The sequence below is a fragment of the Lagopus muta genome, chromosome 9 (assembly GCF_023343835.1).
Source record: "Lagopus muta isolate bLagMut1 chromosome 9, bLagMut1 primary, whole genome shotgun sequence".
NCBI classification, from domain to species: Eukaryota; Metazoa; Chordata; class Aves; order Galliformes; family Phasianidae; genus Lagopus; species Lagopus muta.
This window is the reverse complement of record NC_064441.1, coordinates 20969250-20992328: the sequence shown is the minus strand read 5'-3', so window position 1 is coordinate 20992328 and position 23079 is coordinate 20969250. Positions and strand designations below refer to the sequence as shown.

The 23079-nt window shown below is 45.0% G+C and overlaps 2 protein-coding genes across 13 annotated transcripts in view; one reads left to right on the top strand and one right to left on the bottom strand.

Moving 5' to 3' along the window:
* Positions 1-602: 602 nt before the first annotated feature.
* NEU2 (neuraminidase 2) overlaps positions 603-23079 on the bottom strand; it is a 30731-nt gene continuing 8254 nt past the window's right edge. Inside the window, exons 1-9 of one of the 12 annotated variants that reach the window (XM_048955563.1) lie at positions 12281-12381; positions 11682-11804; positions 10860-10984; positions 8927-9131; positions 8697-8842; positions 8353-8580; positions 8100-8269; positions 3016-3220; positions 606-1758 (exon numbers count right to left, since the gene is read on the bottom strand). In XM_048955563.1, coding sequence (XP_048811520.1) covers positions 820-1758; positions 3016-3216 — 1140 coding nt within the window. In that variant the 5' untranslated portion in view covers positions 3217-3220; positions 8100-8269; positions 8353-8580; ... (3 more) ...; positions 11682-11804; positions 12281-12381 and the 3' untranslated portion in view covers positions 606-819. The other 11 variants (XM_048955559.1, XM_048955560.1, XM_048955564.1 and 8 more) reach the window with 11 other exon arrangements.
* Positions 12381-23079, top strand: part of NGEF (neuronal guanine nucleotide exchange factor) — a 44772-nt gene continuing 34073 nt past the window's right edge. The window contains exons 1-2 of the mRNA XM_048955553.1: positions 12381-12546; positions 21603-21950. Of these exons, the coding sequence (XP_048811510.1) occupies positions 21713-21950 (238 nt within the window). The 5' untranslated portion in view covers positions 12381-12546; positions 21603-21712. The remainder of the gene's footprint in view (positions 12547-21602; positions 21951-23079) is intronic.

The window sequence follows — 23079 nt, the reverse complement described above, 5'->3', positions numbered from 1 at the left end:
TGCTGCATAGGCCCCACTCTCACTGTCTGTGCAAAGGGAACCACTGAAACACACAAGGCTGTGGTTTTGGTACACGTGAGAAGCTGTAGTTACCAACTGCAGCACAAGCAAAAGGGCAAATAAGCAAGAACATACAGCACGGGAAGTAAGGAGAAGGCAAAGTTATGAAGAAGTCCCTGAGGGGCCTGGGAACTCAGCAAGCAAACCCCAAATCCAGTACAGAAGCAGGCTGGGAACATTTCAAGACGATGGCATTCCACAGCCTCCCTGAAAGCAGAAGGCAGCCAGCCCTGCCAATAGAAGGCTGGATGGAGCCGTCAGCAAGCACTGCAACTGAAAGGAGTGCACCCAGCAAGAGTCAGAGCAGCTTTCTGAAGATAACAGCATACACAGGGCAGCATGCCCAGTGTCCTCTGCAGCACTTTGCCACCACTTGTAAATACAGCTCAGCTAAAATAGCTGCCCTCCATCCCCATGCAGTCCCTGAGCTATCAGCACGTGCACCTCTATCCGAGCCTACCAGAAGCCTTAAGGTGAGACCGCCCGTATGAAGGTCATGCTTGCCTTCAGCATTTGATTTTTAAGATGGCAGCCAAGGGGGAAGGACGAGAAGAGGAACAGGCAATAGAAAACAAGACCAAACATGTTTAGTTTTAGTATGTTTAATAGACTTTGTGATGTAAGCATGCTACAAGACAATGCCCAGCCGGCAGCGCAGGAAGAATACAAAAATTCTTTTGCTGAAGGATGAGAGCTGATAGTGAAAAGAGCATCAGCAAAGGTGGTTTTCAGAAGAATCCCAATGAAAAAGCTTGAGACTCAGAACTCAGAAGGGAAGGCTTGCTTCAAAGTGAACATTACAAAGATTATCTCTTCACATTGTTTATGGATCCCATATTCAAAGAGGCAAGAGAACAAGGGCGAGCCATCTGGCCCAATCCCCATGTACTGCAGATCTGAGTAAGCACACAAGCCCTTGAAGAGGATGCTTGGCTTTGTCCAGTGTGCTGGATTTAGAGGGCTTTTGTTGAGGTAAATTCCCAAATCTCTTCGGCCCTTTGGGTCCGCAGGATGAGTGTACAGCAACCAGCTATCTTGGCACCAGACATCAGAGGGGGGAGGGAAGGCAACGATGCTTCCATGACATCCAGAGGGAGGCTCCACAAGCTTTTCAACCCGCTGGCCCTCCTCAAAATCCACCCCGTTGTTGTGGCTGACAGCCTGGATTCTCACTCCCTTGTTGGTCCTAGCATTGCAGTAGAGCACATTCATGCCACAGCGATGTACCTCAGCTACCTGGCATTCCCCTGCACTCTCTTTTCCCACAAAGTTCCCCATCTCCCACGTCATCCCATGGTCAGAGCTGATGAAGCAGAAGGTATAAGAGACAGGGTGATGCTTAGGGTCAAGGATACGAAAGGCATAGGCAGGAATCACAAGGCTCCGGGCCTCATTGGACAGCTGTAATCCATGACCTGGTCCCACTGCAAAAGTGGCCCAGTTCTTGTACTCTGTGCTGATGGTGCTCTCGGTGATATCCTGAACAGGGCTCCATGTGTGTCCTTGGTCCACGCTAGTGACATAGCAGAGACGTACCAGGTTGGTCTTTGTCCTGAGCTGGTAGTGCTCAGAGATCTTTCCTGGGACAGCTATGAAGAACAGGATCAGATTCCCCGAGACCTCATCATAAACAGGACAGGGATTCATGGATCGGTGACCTTCCAGCTGTGCACTGACAATGGTCTCCATGCCGCTCCACTGCCAAGGCAGAGTGAAAAGAGACAAGAGTGAAACAAATACATCCAGGTTACAGCGTGAGGATGCTCAGATAAAGTTACAGAAGAGCTTGAGAACAACTGAGGAGAAGCAAATCTGGAGATAGAGCATGAAACAGGCATCACCAGATGTAAATTAAAAGAAATTAAGATGACTTGGATGATGCAGGACTCGCACGCTTTACCAAACAGGTGAGCTATGTCCTTTTTAAATGACTACTCATTGAGGAGCTGATAACTGCATCTCAATGCAGTAGATGTCTGATGACACTTAAAAAAAAAAAAAAAAACAACAAAAAATACAGCAAAAAAAACAGCAACAGTAGTTGAATTGTAAGAAATTCTCATCAATACAGATATGACACAGACGTGCCAGGGTTAAAACATGCTCGTAGACACTTTGCTCTGTTAGTGCTTCTCAGGAAGTCAGCTAGATAAAGGAGCCCTCTTCAAGCATACAGCACACTGATAAATCCATTACATTCAGACTCCTACTCCCTCATTTTGAGTGTTACCTAAATGAAACAACGCTGCAGGTGCAGTTAGAGGCTGCTTCTGCTAGGCAGACTCCAGCTCTTAAAGGTCCCTGTTAAAGGATTACTATTCTGTGACAAAGGATTGAGTTAGAAAAAGAAACTTCCTCTCCTCCCCCCCCCCCCCCCCAAAAAAAAAAGCCTTTAATGCATTTGCAAATGCAAGAAATGATTATAAATAGAGTATCCAGCACCCCCAGTCACCCAGCAAGATAACTGTTAACAATAATAACAACTGGGAGATTAATAAAGTAGCCCATTCGCTGGCACAGACAAACCAAATGACACTGTTTTGCGTGGGGAGACTAGCTGTTCTCAATTGCTTTTTAAACCAGAAATTAGTTCTAGGAAGATTAAAAGAAAAAAAAGCCAGTGATTGCTAATTTACTGCTCCCTATCTCTGTGACACTCCTCATTTCTGCTTCCTTTCCACACCTCTGCAACTGCAGTAGGACTTGTGCCCTATGTCTCTCTCTGCTTCTGCTTCTCTGCTTCTACTACAGCTGCCCCACTTAATTTCCCCAACTATTGGGCAATCACGAGGTTGAATCCCAGCAGCTATAAAAGTAAATGCATTACTCATAGGCTATAATTGAGCAGGAGAGATCTGTTTAACTACAGTGGAGAGGGCAGATACATTCAAGCCCTTTGGGAGCAGGGTAGCAGTGTAGTCGGACAGTCTCCTCTATTTCCTTACCAACTGGTACCTGAACATGGTGTCTGCCTGGGTTGTACGTGCCTCTGCGCATCACTATGAGCTTGGCATGCTCATCCACCACATCCTCTCGTTCCTCAGCAAATGCCAGGATGATGCTGAAACGTGGCAGGTAAAGCAGGGCTGGAATTCGATAGCTCCACGTGCCATTCCGGAACAACACCTCTTGCTTGAGGACAGGAAACGAAGCCATCGTGCTAAGGGAACGAGACAGAAATGCACTGCATTTTAACCCATGCTCAGCCCAGCAAAGTACAACAGAAACAGATCCCACCACTTCTTGCCCTCCTTGCTCTTTGCTCTTCCTGCTCAGTGTGTTCTGACAGGCACTGAAACATCATTCCTGCTGCTTTCAGTTTCATGCTCTTCTGAAGAGGAGCCACATGTTGCACAGCAGTCAGCAACACAGACCAGACTTCGACCAGAAACAGCCTGGTTAATCTTACTGGAATAAAATAAGTTCTCTAAACACAGTAAATGAAAAAGCCGCCTGTGGTTTGTTTCTTCTTAATGAAATTCACAAGCTGAGATCTTTGTGGGTTTGCTTTGTAATTCAAAAGACTGACAATGATCAGACATTTTAGCATTTTCCCCTCTGAAAAGCATGATTGCCTTTGTTGGTGGTGTTTCCAAAACCCAGAACAGAACTAATGCTTTGCCAAACATGAACTTTGGCCCCATAAAAACAAGTCACTGAAGCAATCTCTGGCCCTAGCTATGCCTCTATTTCAGGATAGTAAACACCAAGCATGGAAAAAGAAGGAAAACATCCTCTCCCAAAACATCACAAACAGTCTGAAAGATGCCAGCCAGCTGCATCTAAGCTGAGAGTGCCGGGCAAAGGCCAAGGCAGAACAAGAGGATTTATGGACTGGGTACTGCAGGTTTCTAATTGGGACGGGCCACTGTATGCCTGAAACATTATATGCTTTGCTGAAACAACATATGCTTTGGAAACGAGGAGATCAGCAGTATGGAGCTACTAATGGGTAAGGCATCAGGAGGACTTCTGGTCCGCTGAGACTCTTGTCATCCATACAGCAAGTAAGAGATGTTAGGGAGCAAGACAATCACAGAATGGCTTAGCTTGGAAGGGACCTTACAGCCCACCCAGTCCCAACTCCTGCTGTGGGCTGGCTGCCCCCACCAGCACAGGCTGGTGCCCAGAACCCATCCAGCCTGGCCCTGAGCATCTCCAGGGATGGACACCCACACTTCCCTGGGCAGCAGTGCCAGGGCCTCACTGCTCTCTTCCTCTCCTTGGATCCACTCAGCTTTCTGTCCTGTTGCACCAAACCTCTCTTGGGAACTGATTTATCCTGGCAAAAACCCATTGGCTGAAGGGAACCGTGTTTAAGTTCTTCTTTAAACAAAAAGAAGTCTCTCATATGATAGACCAGAAACTGAAGGCATGAAAACCATGTGCTCAGCATAGATATCAGAGAGATGGGGAATAAAATGAAAACAAAATTAAAAAAAAAAAAAAAAGAAAAAAAAAGGAAAATCAGGCCTTAGATCTCTGACGCATTGAGTGGGTAGGATGGCAGGGATAAGATGACAATACACTATGAGTAAGAAATTGAAATGCCTCCTACCTCAGCTGAGACAAGACTTGCAATGCTGCCTTGAGCACTGAAGATTCCCTGAGATTTAGATAAATAGGAAAGTGCTGTAGTAGTTATTGGGTGTGCATCACATCCTCACGTTTCTGAAGGCTGTCTTGATAACTCAGGATCTGCACTGTTTCAGCTAAAGCCAGCTGTACAGACCGGAGCCAGCCACAGCCCCATGGCTGCTCAGACGCAGAGCCACACGGGAGAGAACTGTCTCAATGGAATACTACTCCCTCCTCATTGCCACTTACAGTACATCAGAGCAGCTACTATACAGAAACATTACCAGGGATCTGATCTCAGCTCTCCATACAACATGGAAGAAAAAAAGGAAGACCTTCCTAGGATAAATAACGGTGTTGCTCACCGCATAGCGGCACGGCTCTGGCTACTCACACTGATTGCAGCCATGGCTGTGTTCTCGTGGTTCCTGAAACAGAAGTTCATCAGAGCACCTCCAGGCTATTTAAAGGGAGATTATTTCAAGAGATGTTAGTCAGCCTATCTGGTGCAGCACAGGTTCCATAGCTCATGGTGCTATGCTGATATTGTAATCTTTTTGCAGGGCAGGGCAAGAGGGAGGGGGGGAAAACAAAAAAAAGGGATGAAAAATAAACAGTGGCAGAGATGTAGGCTACACCCATACGTTCTTGATGCAGAGCTGGGAAACCAGTGCCACAGAGGCTGTGCTGCAGCACAGGGGCAGAGAAGCCTAAGGGAGCCAAGTCCCTCCTGCGCCGTCCTGCCATCTGCAGGCAGCTCTGCACCGTGCCCTTCGCCCCTGCGCTGAGAGATGCTGGGTGAGGGTGTTGCAACAGTCATCTTTTCCTCTGATTGCCAAATGGGGAGCGAGGGAAGGTGGGATGTTAAAAGACTGTGAATGGCTGCCATAGAAACAAGCCCTGGACACAGCACTTGCAATTGCAGTTGAAGAAAATACTAGAATTACATGACTTTTCCATCTACCCAGAGATTAAACAGGTGTGTGTGTGTACACATCTACACACATTTGTGTACACACATCCTGTATGTAGGGAGTACATTAAGTCTGTATGCATATATACACATACAACACATCCATCTGTAGATAAACTCTTCTATCTTTTTTGTTAATACGCTTAAAAATCAGTATTAAGTTCCTTCTGTCTTCTCCATTGGCGGATCATCAAGCAGAGGTAAAGTCACAACAGCCTGAGTTACACAGAATTAAAGAGATGATGCGGAATCTTAAAACAGCTTAGGGCTATTGATATACATACAAAAAGAGCAAAAACTTGTGCTGCTTTAGCTACCATCCAGCCAGCTGAAAAATGCTTGATCTTTCTCTTGACCTCTACCCAATGTCAAAGGTAAAAGCGCCAGCTACACTTCTCAGAAATAAGAGAGAAGATCATCAACAGAACATCAGATCCTGATCAGGACAGTCACAAGGTGCATTCAGAAGCTCAGACTCCAGCACTGCAGCAGCTCACATCAGACAGGCCAGACCATTAAATTGCCAGGGGATGCATCCTTGAGAAAAGCTCTGTTCAGGGCACTGACAACAATCTGCAGTTCCTCTCCAAAGCACCAGGGAAGCTGCTGCCCTGAGTACTCCATCTCCAGGTAGATGTGGGCAGACAGAGAAAGAAGTGCATGGTGAGGAAAAGGGGGAGTTAAGCTGGAGAAAACCATTACTCAGAACTTGCAAGTTATACAGCTGCAATGATTTCCAAAGAGGAGACTTGTTCCAGTGTGCCAGAAGAGTCAAAATAAATAGCAGTGGGCAACAAAGTGAATCTGTGATGGATGTGAGGCCCAGAACAAGCCTGAGCAGCAGAAAGGAATAGCTGCTGGTCGTCCTCGGGAGTATTTGTCCTTCCACTCAGTGGAAGGATTCCTCCAAGGCAGCTCATGCGGTTCCTTGGTGGTAGTTTGTTATTGTTTTGTTTTAAATATAGGGGAGAATTGGCCCTCGTGTGTTTATTTTCTTTAACCCTCTCCAAGAAAAGTGACTAAGCAGGATAACATTTCCACTGGCTTCAGCTTCTGTTGAAAACCTGTCCTTAGCATGTTCAGATCCAAGAAGAAACGGCAGTATGTTTGCTCCTGCAGGAATCCAGACAGGGCCCAAGCAAACACACACAAACCTATTGGGAGAGACTGGGGAAAGGCACGAGGAACACAAACAAAAGAACCTGAAAGAGTGAAGCTCAAAACTCAACGAAAATTCTGCTTTTCAACACAAGCACAAGAAGCCAAGTCCTGCCCTTCTCCATTCAGTATCAGACCTGGACTTTCAGCGTTTTCCATATAGAAGCAGCCAAACACTATCCTAAAATACTTTTTTTGTTTCATTTAAACAAAAAAGAAAACACTTCAATTGGGATACTGCACAGATGGGGATCAAGAGAAGCCATGTTCCTGTTGTACAGGGCCAAGAAATAGTAGACCCAGCCTGCTTCCAAAATATTACACAGTGCATTTTGATGTGCAAGCCTTCCCTCCTAATTAAATGGAATGACTGTACCTATTTCCACTGAAACTCAGCAGCAGAGAGCTCTAGTTCCAGCCTTCTCCTTAGACCAGGTCCTACACTAAATCTAGGACTCAGCCACTCTTTACAAGCCAGGCAGCACCAACACGTCAGCCTCAATGTCAAGTCAGAAGGAAACGTTATCAGCGAGACCAGGCAAACAACAGATCTTAAACAAAAGGCTCTTTCCAACGTTCAGAATTCAAGGCACTTTGAGGAGTTACTTTAATCCAGCTGTCAACTGGATCAAACTTTTTAACTATGCTACATACAGAAAGCTTTCCTTGTAGCATGAGCTTCGTGCCATACTTAGAAGGGGATTTTTAGCCTCCTCGGTAGATGCTTTCCTAAACAATCCATCAAGTTCTGCTTTCAAAACGTAGCTCAGCCTGGCAACAGCTCCTGTGCTTTATAACATAGGTTTTCTCAGCAGTACAGAGAAATTACATGAAGCAGCTTTATTTTTTCTTAGCATATGTTTGTTTGTTTGGTGGAGGACTACACACACTCCTTCCTGAACCTCCAAAATGATGTATTCACCTTTTTAGCTCCCAGCAACACCCGCCGTTATGCAGAGAATAAAAAGGAGATAAACAAAAGGAAAAAGAAAAGGAAATACCTCTCTTCACTTTGTGCCTCCTGGAAGTCACGTCAAAGGTAAAGGGAAAAAAAAGGAAAAAAAAGAGAAAAGAAAAACACTCCTATTGAATACAAGAAAAGGGAGGATCACCACACTCTCACCAACTTGTCTCCAACCTGCAAGATTATTTATGTTGGCAGCGATGTCAGCTGTCTCGGATCCCCCGGGAAGAGCCAGCAGCCAGCATGTATACACAAGCTGACATTTAAATAGCAAACCTGCTTTGCATAGAAGGGGAGGTTCCATGCGAGCAGGACAAATGCTAGGGAAAGATTTTTAAGCGTTCATAGTAATTAACGTGTTTCTACCTGCATGGATTGACAGGACTGCGTTGTTGCTGATAGTTACACCATTCAGCACGCTGTCATATCCTGGTCTTCTCGTCCCCTCATGCTGAGGAGGGTAAAATTCCTTCAATCTCTACATGCAGACTTGCAGTGCGTCCTCTCATAGAGCTCCTGAGCACCGTGAAAGTTTGCTGAAAGAAGTCAGAAAATGGATATAACAGCGGGTGAAATTGCTGTGTCAACCTAATGCATTCCTCTGGTTGGCTTTACCCACCTCCCATCCATCAGTACACTGTTTTGAGATGAAGAAATGGGTCAACACAGGAATCTCCAGGCCGTAGTACTGGAACAACATGCTGGTGTATGCAGGTGCACTCCCCAGCAGCTTATGTGGAGGTGCTACCAATGCCCATCTTCACCCCAGCAGCTGCAGTCAATGAAGCAATGAGCAGGGTTGAGTAGGAGGGAGTGTGAACCTGGGGTCCTAGCATGTGGTGGGAAGCTGAGGGAGAAGAGAATAAGGCCATTGATTCTCCCAGGTGTGGCCTGCCTAGCTTAAAGGCAGCACCTGCAGCTTCTACTACTGGGAACAGCCAAGCAAATGCTTTCATGATGTACCTTGAGCTGCTGGTGCAACGTGGAACTGCTGCTGCTGCTGTTGTTAGAGATGGCCTTGCCTTTCCTTTTCCTTGTTGTTTCTCTTGCTTTACTCTCTTCTCTACTGTTTCCATTGCTGCCATTAATGCTTCTTGTGTCTCAATTTACTGGGGGGAAAAAAACAATAACAACAATAATCCTGTAAACAGATCTTGCTAGTAATGTAAAAGGACAAAGCAAGGCCTACTCACTTGACAGCAATTGTGATTTTGATCTGTGCAAGCCAAACACAGAGTTGCAAGGGTGTGGATTTACAACCAACCAACTTAATTAAATTCTTTCGTGTTACCATCTTCCCTCTCTCTTGAGCAACCATGCCTCCTTTCTTGTGCCAGTGCTGATGCTCATCTTGCTTTGGCAAGCCATCAGAGGATGTCAGTTTGGCAGAAAACTAATCTAGGGGGAAAAAAAAAGGAAGAAAAAAAAAAGTGAACAGTTTTCTGCTGGGTCACTGTCCAGAACTGCGTCAGCAGAAGTCAGACAAGCAGCAGGGGAGGGAGCAGGAGCACGGAGCTGTTGACACAAGGAGCAGACTACCTCTCTGTCTGGCAGCTGGCCATTAGAGCAAATTAGCTACGTCATAAAACCACACCCCATATTTATGAACCTCACCTTAGCTGGGCAAGCAAAGTATTGCCTGAACTGAGAGACGCAAAAGGAGCCCCAGGGCATTTGTATTTTGTTGTATCTGGAATCAAACAATAGTCAGCACAAGGGAAAACTCCTCAAGAGACAAAGGCATTGATATCCATGAAATAATAACTTCTAACCTGGAAAAAATCCAGACAAGCAAAACAGGCACCATTAAGAAAGAAGGAAAGACACTGGGAAGGCTGCTAAGACAGTGCCAGAAAGCAAGACCAGAACAATTGCTTTGTGTATTTCCCCTTTTTTCCTGCTCCCTGGCTAACGGCTGCGTTGCTCAAGTGGTGTTGTGAGTCACATGCTGCTTCTGCAGTCAGACAGCCCATAAAAGCAAGTTTGTTTCATACGCATCACTTTGCTTGGCTCTATCTTAAAACTGGTTGTCCGTTTCTCCTTAGAGAGGCCCATCCCAAATGTGGCTGGCAGCACATGCTATGGTGGCAATGCTCTGTGCTCTATAGCAGCAGCACCTGGGTTGTAAGGTGGCTGTGCCTCTGGCCACCTCCCAGTCCCCACTGCCCTCACCCTTCCTCCCCAGGCATCCACACAAAGTGGGTTTCTCAGTGTAGATGTGCTGGGCTCAATCCCCCTTGCTTCCTTCTGCTATAAATCAGAATCAGTGGCACGGTGAAGTTTAAGATAAGTCTGGGGAGAATCAAGCTTGTCATTTCTGTTATTCCACACTTACTTCATCGCCTTTATATCTGATTGTTGTAATGAAAACGTTTTTAAAAAGGTTAAAAAATGCAAATGGGGTGTGTGGGTGCATTAATAAGAGGATATAAAAATAATGCAGAAGATAATGTAATGAAAGAATACTGAACAATGGAGCATTTGCATTTGGAGGACCACGTTCAATTTTGGGTGCCACGTCTTAGGAAAGATGTAGCAATAGCTGCAAGCGAAGGCTAAGAATTCAGAAGCTAATGCTGGCGAGTGTATGTGAAAACAAGCAGGGAAACAAGAGATGTTGCAGTTAACAAGAGCGACACACGGTCCATTAAAAACTGTCGGCTATATTTCCTTTGCAAAATGTTTAAACCTGAATCCACTGTTTGTTAAACTGTAAGGAAGGCGGGCAGGTTCAGGTAGCTCTGTGTGATGGCTTAGCTACAGAGCGTGGCGGCTGTCATCAGCCAGCTAACATTAAAATCGAGATGCCCTGTGTGGAGTCAGGCTGTAGGAGAGAGAATTACACTGTTTTGCAAATTTTCAGTTACAACACTATGGGCTGCCCTCCAGGTGTTAGGCAATATGGCACCATTTGTGCAGAACACGAGTCCTGTGGACCTGGGGGCTGACTGCTCTGTTAGCAAAAACAAAACTGAGAAAAAGCCCAAGTAATAATACTGAATCTATGCAAGCGGTCACTTTCCCAGCAAATCACAGACTGTTAGTATTTCCCTTCCTTGTGGAAAGACTTGAGCAAAATCACAAACATTTACTTCCTCTACCCAAGGAGCACTGCCATGACCCTACCTGGCTGCTTTCTGACCTTCCACAGTGAGCTTTGTGTTCCTCATGGGGAACCTTCTGTCCCCTGGGAAAGACAATGTCCAGTGCCTATAATATGTGGCATACCTTTCTGCCATTCACTCTTCTCACTGGGACCAGAAAAAGGAATACGTTTTATTTTGGTAACAAAATGGAGGGCAATCTTTAGAAAGCAAAAAGAGACACGGTGAGATTTACATACAAAAAGAGGATTGTGGAAGCAGGATTTATCTAGTTCTCAAAGTAGCAAAGCGATGAGGAGTTGCTCCGTGACAGCTTGGTTAATTTAATGACAGAAAAGTGCAATAAAACCGGATTCTCTTGCCTTATGTCCCCTCCCAGCTCTGGGGACACTGACAAACAAGTCTGAAGCATGAGGTCCACCTGGGAGTGACTCTTGTGATAGCACGTCCCTCGTGTCCCACTAGCTTGCAGAGCAGGAGTACACAGTCTGACGGTGACTTTGAGTAATCATTACAAGAGTAATTGCTGACAGCCCTGTATGCCAAGGCCAGGCCCTCAGCTGAGATAAAGGGACAGTGGCATTGGTGGTCAGAAAGCTATGACAACCAACCCCAGATTAACCAGAGCTTTACTGAATGAATATTTGGGTGTCCACAGAGTAGATAGGGTGTGGGCAAAATACAGTTGCTATCACAAGAAACAGGGTAATGTTACAACCAGTTGAAACAACAGGGCAGTTGGCAAGTCTGGTGAACTTTAAGAAAGAAAGAAAATCATAGGAAAGGCTAGCATTAGCTTCAGCAGGAGATACGATGCTTTATGCCATTCCATCTGCAGGCTTACAAATAGCAGGTGAGTTGAAGGAGTTCCAGGATGAAGAAAAAGCTGTCTCCTAAGTATAGCACTGCATAGATGTCTGCAGGAAGTGGGGTTTTTTGGTCTTCCTTCGAAGCACTGGGCTCTAAGCTGCTTGCAGAAGAGAGACATTCATTTAAGCAAGCCCACTTGCAAGCACAGCAAATGTAAGCACAACCTGAATTGGAAATCAAAGTATTTCGGGGGAGAAAATTATAATGCATTTGGATGAACAGTTACAAAAGGCCTTGTAATAAAACCAGCTGGGTCTGCTACGTTCCAGGTGTCCCAGAGCCCAGGTGTGGGAACACACATGAAATGTAAAAACTGACAGGCTAAAAATAATCACAAGCATGTAGGGTTTGTCATCTCAAATGGCTGGAAATAATGTAAAGCAAGAGCAGTAACTCGGCCAGTGGGGCTGAAAAGTGTGAGCAAATGGCTTTTGCTGTTTCCACGTACTTGAGTTGGCAGATTTGAAGAGAAGTTTCACCTAGTTCTATACAGGAAGTTTTACAAAGCCGTGTCAGTAAACCTTTGGCACAAGCGGTGCAAAGGACCTTCAGAACGTGTTTGTACTGACTTACCTGGCTAAAGGGAAAGCTGTTCCTTTAAATTGTTTGCTGTGGCTCTGGAAACTGAGCAAACAAAGTCAGAGGGAAACTTCCCTTTCAAGTGGAACTGTCAGAAGGTACAAGGACTGAAGGACAGAGATCTTCAATAGGACACACCTGCATCGGGATTCAGAGCCGAACTGCAAATTTCTAACAACCTGGGGGAGTTTAGTCCTGATTTGTTGGACACACCTAATCCTAATGGCAAATGAGAGCCTGGTTCAGCCCCAGACTGCCAGGTGAGTAAAATCCTATTCTGGGGGGATGCTAGAAGAGGAGTGGTCTGAGGAAAAAAGCCTCGGAAAGGCACAAGTGCAGTGCCTGAGAAAGAAGCGGCTTTGCTCTGCCAGCAAAGTCACCCTGAAGGGACCCCGTGCAACCTGGATGGAGTGCAGCTGAAATGCTGGTGGAATGGAGGCACTGCTGGCACAGCCCGACAGGCTGCACATCCAGCAGGGAGGAAACCCAGGCAGAAAGGAGGCTCAGACTGCACTAAATGGGCATTAAGGTGACCAACTAAAGAGCAAACATCCCCAGAGCAATCAATCAAACCGTGCGTCTTTTTCCAGGGGCAGGACAAGCTGTGATTTTTTCCTGGCAAATGTTTGCGTGTGATCTTGCTTTTAAGAAAACAAAACACAGAAAGAAAGAAAATAAAGGCAGGAAATATGAAAAACAGCCTGTTTTCCTCCTAAGGGCAGGCTGATCTTTCCCTTTAGCTGAGCTGTCCTTTCTCTCTCAGGAGACCAATTGCCCTGTATCCACTGTGGCTGTGAATGCCATCCCAGCAATGATAGATATTTTTAAACGCGCCAAGTAAACAAGAAATCAAATCTCATAAGAAAGAGCTAGCTCTGGAGGTATTAACCTATTGACAGATTCAGCATTACAGCACATCTGCCAGCTCCAGACCTAATCAAAAGTAGGAAATGGCACTGAAAAAAATAGGTATTTTAAAAAATGTTTTCCTGAACATATAAAAAGGTCCAACTGGACCACATTCATCTCAGGAGATGGATGGAAATTTTGTTCAGGACTGATCTTACCCAGGCTCAGATAAGGACTGACAAATCCAATCCACTTTAAGACCAGCTGTAAATATAAGAGTGTGTGTGAAACACCACAGTAATTGACAGAAAAGAAATGCCTGGAGACAAAGAATGCATTGTCTCACACTGCCTAATTTTGGGAGAACATTTGCAAGACAATGTAAAATGCTTTAACTATATAATTACCATTATCTGTCCCTGTGTGTGTTGGCAATGCCTGGGGTTTTTACTATAAATCTGCTTTTGGCAGGAGCTTGTTCTGTGTATTTCTGTCAGCAGTAATATCACCATCTTTACCACAATAGTGTCTGGAGGCAATGTTTCATGTTCCCAAGTAACAGCCCATGGAAGCACCCCCATGTTACACTTAGGTATAAAATAAGAAAAACTGACAAGATTCAGTGAAATCTAAAACAATCTAGAAACCTTGGCTCCTTCCTGCCATCTCTTTCCTAGCCAAAATCAGCTCTGAATCAGATAATCATGAAAAAACAGATCTGGCTTAATCTGCAAAACCTGGACCTTGCTGTCCAAAAGGGGGCACTTCCTGAGACAACGACCCCCCCAGCTCAAAGGAAACTTTGGGAGAGCAACAGGGAATGACAACTCCAGACAAAATACCTGCTCTTGGGTTAGGAATGTAGGAAAATGCAAACGAATAGAACAAAAAAATAGATAATATCCAAAGAGGTTTTCCTTTCTTTTTAATTCAACTATTATCCAGAGCTCTTTTGAACCAAGATTCTGTCTGTGCCATACTCTTGCTTGAGCTCCTTGCTGAGTTCCTGCTCAAGTAGCTCCCAAGGAAAGGCCGTAGGAGAAACATAGTAGAATTTATATAGTATGGTGCAGTTCTCCTCCTCTAGCAAACAGGGGAGTAAGACCCAGGAAAATCCCTGACTTGTTCAGATTGCCCAGGGAATTGCAGCAGAGCTGAGCAATGAACCCTGCCCTCACAGGAGCTAACTCAGTGCCACTGCCGTGGGGTTTCCCCACACTCATCCCCACGTTGCTCCTTCCATGCTTAAAACTGGGGAGGGAAAGAACTGCTGTCAGGGGAAAGGTCTCAAAGGAGAAGCCCTGCCAATCTTGTCCAGCACTTCCACTCTCTGAAGTGAGCTACGCAACTGTGGTTGAGGAGACTGTGTCACTTGTTGGACAAAATGACAGTGCAGATGCAGATGCAGACAGCGCTGCAGGGGTGCCTGTTTTTTGGCAACACATCGCTGCCTGCTGCTGTAGCTGGCAAACTGGATGTGACTGCCAAAGCCCAGAACTGGTACCCCAGTCCTAGGACAGAAGAAACCGCTCTGCACTGGGAGCAGCAGTCCTGCCAGCACCTGCCTTCTTGCCAGGGTCTATCCTCTTGGGGCCAGAAAGAGACATTCTGGAGAAGTTTGTATTTCTGATGCTGAACAGTTTCCAGAGTTGCTCATCAAGTATTTTTTCCTGAGCACTTGCACAATCAGTCCAACAGGCCATAAGAATAGCATCCGTTTGTACGAGGTTTTAATTTAGCAGCTGACAAGGATGGCCTAGCAGCCTTCCAAACCTGCCTGGCATTTCAAACCAGTAGAAACCAGGTTAACAAGATTCTGATGTCTGTCCTGACTTCTGGCTTGCTTGCAGCTACAGATTTGCAGGCAGACTCATCAGATGCTCCTTGGGTCCTCCACCCAATAACCACTGGGGGAAAAACTGAGAGCTCTACTATTCCTTGATCAACAACATCAGCCTCTTCTTTCCCTGCTTCTTTATAAACTCTTCCAAATAAAACTCCCTTTGAGTTCTTACCCCTGCAGTTCAAATAACCACTCTTGCTCATGCTTCCTTAACAAGTGTCTCATACACAACAGCACATCCAGAAATAGGAGTGCATGACACTGTTTTTTCCCCCAAGAGCAGCACGGGTGTTGTCTGCCCCAGGGAAACTGGGCTTGTCTGCTTACTAACCAGTTTGTCTTGAAAAGTTTCAACCAAGACATCTGCTAACCCCATCTCCACGTAACCTGGCATTACTAACCCGCCCTGCTTCCAGTGAGGCACTCTGCCCGGGACATTATTTCTCATACCATGTACTTGGCTAAACCATTTCATCACTGACTAAACTTCCTAAGCCACAGTGTTTCAATTTTTAGAGGCTGTGGCATTTCTGGACTAAGCTTTATGTTGTATATTCTTTCCATGGCTGGAATGCTCCACATGAAGAGAACAAATGAAAAGGAACGAGGACCCTCAACTCCCTTTTGCATGGCAGCAGAGGCAAAAACATTTCCTAATCAGCAGGGAGAAGGAGAGGAAACGGGGTTCCTCTAGAGACAGGTGTATATAAAAATGTCAGTGATGTCAGAAGAGCAAGTCATGTTTTATACCTTCTTAAGATGCTCTCCACATCTTCAAGCAGGGATGTACTTTCACCACTGTGTATGCACTAATTTAAGGAAAAGAATAAAAATAAGGTCAGCTTTTTCTTTAATTAGTTTTAAGAGCTTATAATAAAAACCAGAAGGACTTGTAGATTTCCACTTTTACTCTTCTGTGTGCTTTATAAATTAGGTTAACTCTCCCACACAGATAGAAAATGTGTGTGTGTGTGTGTGTTTATAGACATGTTTATACACACATGTAAAATAACTTTGGAGGGGGAATACTTTAACATCTAAACTGTAGCTGTATCTACTGCAGGAGGCACATGGAAATAAGCATGGAATGCAGTAGGGTAGGGCTGGACTACTCTGAGATATAGGGACCAAACAAATATATCCATAAGCAGAGACTGCAATTACTGATTATATACAAGAAAGCACGTATTTTCAGTCATTACTTTTGAATCAAAAAAGTAATTAGTTAACAGCAGAAAAGATAAATCATTCTGGCAGCAGAAAAATACATAGTTATTGAGTGTTACTCATTAAGTGTATATATATTGATGTATATAAGTTAATTAAGACAGAGTAGCTGCTATAAACACTCAATTTTTCATGCAGAGGGAGTTGCATGAAGGCATATCTGTTCCTGCCATGTGTAAGCAGCCATTTATAGGACACACTCACTTTGTATCTATGTTTACACATGTACACTTCTACCCATAGAAGGTCCCACAATGCCAGACTGAATTCTGGAGACATTTTTATATCTAGGCAGGCCGTGTGACTCATTTTTAGCTGCTTTTAACGTGCTGGTTTCTCTCTCTAAGCCTCGTTTGCTTGCTCTCATGGTGTCTAATGCACATGGCTTTGGAAGCTATATTAAACGAATCCAACGTCTTTATTTTTAGCGTCTGAAGTGTTTCTAAAACAGGTTCTCTGTAGCATATGTGCAAGACATAAAGGTTTTATTGTCACAAGCGTGTAATTAACTGCATAATTCTCTCTTGGCCCTGCTTGCTGTAAATATGGTACCATCGCTAAATCACTGCAACAAAACCATTTTGTTCCACTTTTCACCTGAAAAACTAGCTCAAAATCCGAGTGGCTGTAGTTTGATGCTCTTAGGAGTGGTGGTAGCAACACTTCTGTTTACAAGAGATATACGAAATACTTGGTTTTGTAAACGTGTAGGGCCAAATAATGTAATATGCTTTCAGCCAACATCCCCAGACTTGTCTACTTTATCTCTCTGGCTTCTGCTGTGAACCTCTCTGGTCTGTGTCTCACTTGCTGGTCAGCCTGTCTCCGTGCTCCAACCTGGTTTCTCCACTCCCCTGCCTTAATCAAATATTACCTCGGCCTTGTACCTAGATAGTTCAAATTCTTTTGTGAAATGTCATGTACCTTTGCTTTGGACAGGCCCGTGTGCTTAACTGTCTCTTGCAGCCATTTAAAAGAAAGGGTTGGGATTGCTGGCAGCTCCAAGGAGGGCTATCCCAACCAAAAACATAAATACACGTGTAGCCAGGCAGCAGAGTGGCCTGATGGCTTTAGTCGTGGCTGTTGAGGCATTAGCAGGCTCAGCTGCCTTGCATCCTTCCTCTGTCAGCCAGCTCCCCTGCAGCAGGGGTGGCACAAAATGGGACATGGGAGAGCGCCTGACTGACAGCACTTTGAAGGCTGCGCGTTAGCTCAAACCTCTGATGAGGCTAAATGAATTCACAGCTACATCTGCCACAGCCCAGGGCTGAGTCTGTGGGCGTTGCTATTCCCCTGACTCTGACAGAAATATCTCCCAATGTAAACACAGGCCTGAGCCTGTGTGGAGCCCTGGTGCCTTCAGCAGGGCCCACCTGCGGTGGCACTCCTTCAGGGGCTGGCAGCCACGTGAGCAAGAACAGCAGCAGATGAGTAAGGCCTGCTGCTGGATTTGGGACTGTGCCCCTGCTTTATCCTCATTATGATGCACAGTGGAATACTTTAGAGATGACATTCCAGTCTGCTCTTAAAGCAGAGGAATAAGAGGAGAAAAAAAAAAATCCATGCCTCAGACACAAGGATGTAATGGGGGAGTGGTGGCGGTGGGAGGCAGAGGCTCATGCTCAGTTTGCAGAATCAAAGCATGTTAGAAAGAAACTAATATGATGTAGCAAAATAAGCATGCTGAAACTGTATTTAAAGAATTAATATTAAAGAAGCCACATTCACCGTGAGAGGTTGAAGATGGTTCTAAAAGAGCCCCAGCTGGTTCATCAGATAGGCAGGAGAGCTGCATCCCTACATTCAACGTGCAAAATCTTCTAGATGAGGTCATTAATTAAAACAAGTTTGCACACACAAAAAGGAAGAAAAGATGATATGGTTGTCTTGACTTTCTGCAGTACAAAAACACTATAGCCAAGACAGTAATTTCTGCATTGAGCCCAACGCTTTCCATGGAGCCAAACGTACTTTAAATGAGCATCCAGTCTCTGTGTCAGAATTTAAGGTCACAGCAAAATGAACACACTGCTACATAATTCACTGCAGGGGTTCACTGCCCTCTGTGCTAAAACACTTGCCTTCCTTCTGGTCTGACACAATCCTTGCATGTTTTGTGTGCCCACTCGGGCAGATGAATGCTCTTATCTTGTCCACGGTGGTAGGGATACATTAGACAATCATATGGGGGCAGTTCATCTTCTGTGCCTGTGTGTCCCTATACATAGAAACTGTACAGTCAGGTTGTACTCATACAAGTTAGTTCTTGCTTCAAAGCATACCTGCATTGCATACCTGGAGACTTCAGGCTATCTCTGCTACTGATCGAGCAACCTCCCAGACTAGGCTACAGCACTGTAGGACACTGACAAATGAAGCATTTTTCATTTCAAAATCACCGGGCATAAGCTAAGCATATACTAAGCACAGTACTTGAAACTTTTCAGTCAGATAATAGCCTTTGCCTTATTTTTAAGGGAAATAACATATCAGGTGATTACCCAGAGCAACAAATTACGAGGGGCAGCAACAGCTGTTGTGCTGGAGCCCTGCAGGACTGCTGCTGAGATTGGGGTCATGGTGTGAGATGAGGAAAACAGAGAGAGCACATGTGAGTCCACAGAGCCATGATCTCAGCTTTCAGGGTGCAGCTCCTGCTATGAACAGTTGTATTGCCCACTGGATATAACTGATTTACAGAAAAAAATGTCACATTATTTAAAATGGGCAAGTAAAATTTCTGTACAATCACATTCCTGGAGGTTGTTGAATTACATGTGAGTCAAAGTGCATATCTCTAACATTGCTATACGTGTATCACTTGTTGCTTTTCATTGTTGTCATCTTTCATTGCTCTACAACCTTTCCCCTGCAGTCTGTTACTTCTTGAACTGCAAGATAGTATTTGGTTTCAAAGCAAATTCAGTAGATGGTGACGCTGCAGCAAGACATGATATCAGAATATGAGGTGAATGCAGTTGGGATGGATTATTCCCATGACAAGGCTTGGCACTCAGCTGCCTGTGACTATTATAGGTGAATACCTTTGTCAAAAATTAACCACAATCACTTAGACAGGGAGAGCTGTTGTCCACACCTGCTTGATTCATTCCTTGTCTGACATTGAGTAGCTTGACTGCTATCAGAATAACATAACTTTGAGTGTATCCTTTAAACCCATCCCTCTTATTAACACACATAAAGCAATTGCAAGTCAGGACTGACATATATGTAATGTTTTCCTAATTTCTTACAGTATTGGTTGTCTAATTGGAACCACTGCCTTCAAAATTACATTCTCTTCTTGCATTCTTATTAATGAAAGAAAAAAATACTTACATTCTTCATAGCCACCATAATAAGCAACTCTCCTTTCACTCCTGCCTATCCTAGAAAACAGGCAAGTCTTTCCCTCCTCCACTTTTATAATCACTTTTGGCCAACCATCCTACTTATTAGGGACTGCTCGGTAGCCCAGCGGTGCTCCTGCTGTTCAGTATGGATGCTCTTCATTTCTCTGACAATGACAAAGACAAAAAAAAAAGGTATCCTAATAAAAGACAACTGCACTGGTTTGATGGTACTACTAAACACATTGCTATGGCTCTGGGTAACTCAGCAGTTTCGCTTGGTCATACAGAAAGCTCCTTCTCAGTCAGAAACCTCTCCATCCATGCCCTCTGAAGCATAAAGGAACTTTGATATAGAGAAGATTGTCACAGATCCAACTCCTTGGGCAGTTTATGAAAGAGAAGTGAATGAGAAATAAGTGCTTGTTGGAGTTTATCATCAGGAAGGATTACACATGCAATATTGGTTGTGATCCAGTTAACTGAAGTGCTTCCATTACAGTTGCAAGGATCAAGCCTTTGGGGCTTCAGTTTGGGACAGGAAGAAGCACAGTCAGAAAGGCATGGAAAAAGAAATAGCTCCTTTCTTTCTTTTCAGGCTGTCCCCAACAGCAGCCGTTTTTATTTTGCTGTTCTACTGAGCCACAGAAACAGCCTTAGTGAATCTCTATACCTCAGTGTAATTTACAAACCAAACTTAACACCACAACCAACAAACGAGTCCTTCATACGCTTCCAGTAACACTGGAAGTAGTCCCAGAGCAACCACCAGCTCCAAACAGCCCCAAAGCCGTGGCAGAACTGGAATCAGCATGTAAATTTAGCAGCCACGAGCTGCCTGCAGTGGTTCAGGTTATGAAAGGAAAAAGCAGACTTTCTGATCTGTGGAGCCAGGAGGCAGAACAACGCAGGCCCAGTGCAGGATTTCACATTGCGCCCCATCCTTCAAAAGGACCCTCAGGAATTTTGGAAAGCAGGGGATTTGCAGATGATGTCCAGGCTTACTGAAATGATCCTGGAGGCAAACAAGAAGAAAGTTGGTGGCACACATGGGTTCAAAATCTATTACAGTATGTGATACCTTCTAGAGTATCATGTGTATTGGCCTTTCTGTAATGTAACAAGCCAGTGATACACAGAACATCATAACAGCATTTAATTACTAACCTATAGCACCACATTCCCAGTGAATTGTCAATTTTATATTCACATTTCCTATACAGCAGCTCTTTCTACTACTCATGTTAGCCCCATCAGTCACAAAATCACACGTGTACTTAGAAAGGCCATAACAGCTATGAGAATTCAACGAGACAAAGCCAGCAATGAACACTGAAGTTCACATTTTATCTGCTTTTAGAAAGGCCAAAGGCTCTGCTGCTGTCATGCTGTCTTAGAGGTCTGACTTCTGGAAATGCCTGGGAGTGCTGGCACAGCCCATGCACTGACACTCAGCAGTCTGTGTCTCTGAGAGGGAACACTGGCATAGGAGGGAACATTGGCATAGGAGGGCTACTCTGGGAAATAAAACCAAGTCTGCACACTCCCCACTGCTACCTTCTCTTTTCATTCTACTTTAATTTCATAGCAGTTAAGGACTTTTCTTCACTTATCTGCACTGCGGGAATGAGTACTGTTATAAGTGTTAGGAAGGCACTCAGCCCTGTAAAACATATTCATTCTTCTATTACAGTGCACGGCACGCAGATAATAGATGGATTGACAGAGCTCTCTCTTTGGGTTTTACTTGATATTCCATAACATTTTCATCTGGCAAACAAGAACTTGGCCATTAGCAGTACCTGCTGTAAATCAGCCAGCAATCTACTGCTCACAAGAGACAAATGATGTGGTCATCAGTGGAACAAATACAGGACAAAGATGGACTCGTAAAAAGCAATGCTTAAGGTGTGGGGTGGTCTCCTTGCTCACAACGATATCAGTAAAAAATCCTGGAAGGTCCCCCCTACCCAAAACAGATGATGCCTTGCAGCCTCCGGACAACTAGGATATTCCCTTCTCACGTTTTGCTCTGTTTTGTTTGCAGGTCTCCAGCTCTCATTCAGATAAAGCTGATGGCATTGTGGACACTACCTGCCTGCTGCTGTTCTGCTGCTGGTCCACCCTCTCAGGTGCTCTAGACGAGATCTGAAAGCCATGGATGGGCATAGAGGAGAAGCTGCTGGTGGGTTCCAGCAGGGTATTTCTCAGACATTTTCAGTCTCTGAAGTTGAGGAAGAGTCAGAAGGTGCTGACTCAGCGACCCACGAGAGGGACTCTCACACACACTACATTGCCATTCAAAGAAATTCCAAGTACTATCGCTCCATGAGGCTGCCAAAAAGATCAAAGAGAAAGACTGCAAGAGAGGCAACACATGCAGGACGTGCTGCAGGTGAGTACTGACCCAAACAACATTAAGCTTTCTTTTCCCATTGAGATTAAGAACTGTAGGAGTCGATGAGGTTAGGAAAGCAATAGAGAAAATAGCAGATTCAGTGCTCAGCACACTACAGAATGCCCCACTCCATGGCATGGCATGGGGTGCCATCTTTGTTCAGCCTGGAAATGCAAACTGGTTGGTTGTTAAGACATGGGGAAGAATCTAAAGAAGTCTGTGACTCTGCTCTGCCAGCCTTCCACTAAGAGAGTTAGAATTTAAACGTGGAAAAAAGCTGTCAAAAAAAGTAGGAACTTCTTTAGAACATAGAAAGGATATATTGAAAAAGTGGAATCTACACAAGTAACGGTATGGCAAGCTGAATGCCATGTGGAGTAAATAGCCAGCAAAGCAAAGCAGTACACCTGGGGACCAAGCCTATGGAAATTGCAATGAAGGGAGCAAGATTTCTCTGGAACGTGCTGCCACCTCTCACTGAAGATAGCTCTGCGCAACTCTTACGAGCTCTTTGGATCTGGAGGCTGAAATAGGAGAAATACTGCCCAGAACGTGTGTGCACTGAGGCATGGCTTGAGTATAGCAGTATGAACAAGTTGGCCAAAAGGCTTCTGAGGGAACAACGTGGGGCTGCACCAGCTGAGGGCCAGGGAAGATCAGGGAAAGGCTCTGTCCCTGAGGGCGGTGGGCATGAACCAGCTCCAGGGCAGAGGGCACAGCCCCAGTGCTGCAGCTCAGGGAGTGCTGGGACACCACTCTGGGACATAGGGCTTGGACTGTGGGCTGGCCCTGCATAGAATCACGAGTTGGACTCAGTGACCCTTGTGGGTTCCTTCCAACTCGGGATGCTCTGTGGTTCTGTGAACAGTGCAGAGCATGGCTGCAAGGCGAGACGTTCACTGAGCTGGCATGTTGTCTGAGCAGCTGTGAGAGAAAGTTATGAGAAGCTGAAAAGAGAGCCAGGAAAGGAGCTATCTCAACACATTCAGGAGTGCTGGAGACAGGGCTGCAAGCAAAAGCTTAGAACAGTTGTAATTCAGACGCTAGGTGAGAGAGACCTGAAACTGTGAATATAGAACGTGCACTCTGCTAAGTCAGCCAGGTGTTCAGAGAAACTGAATTTTAT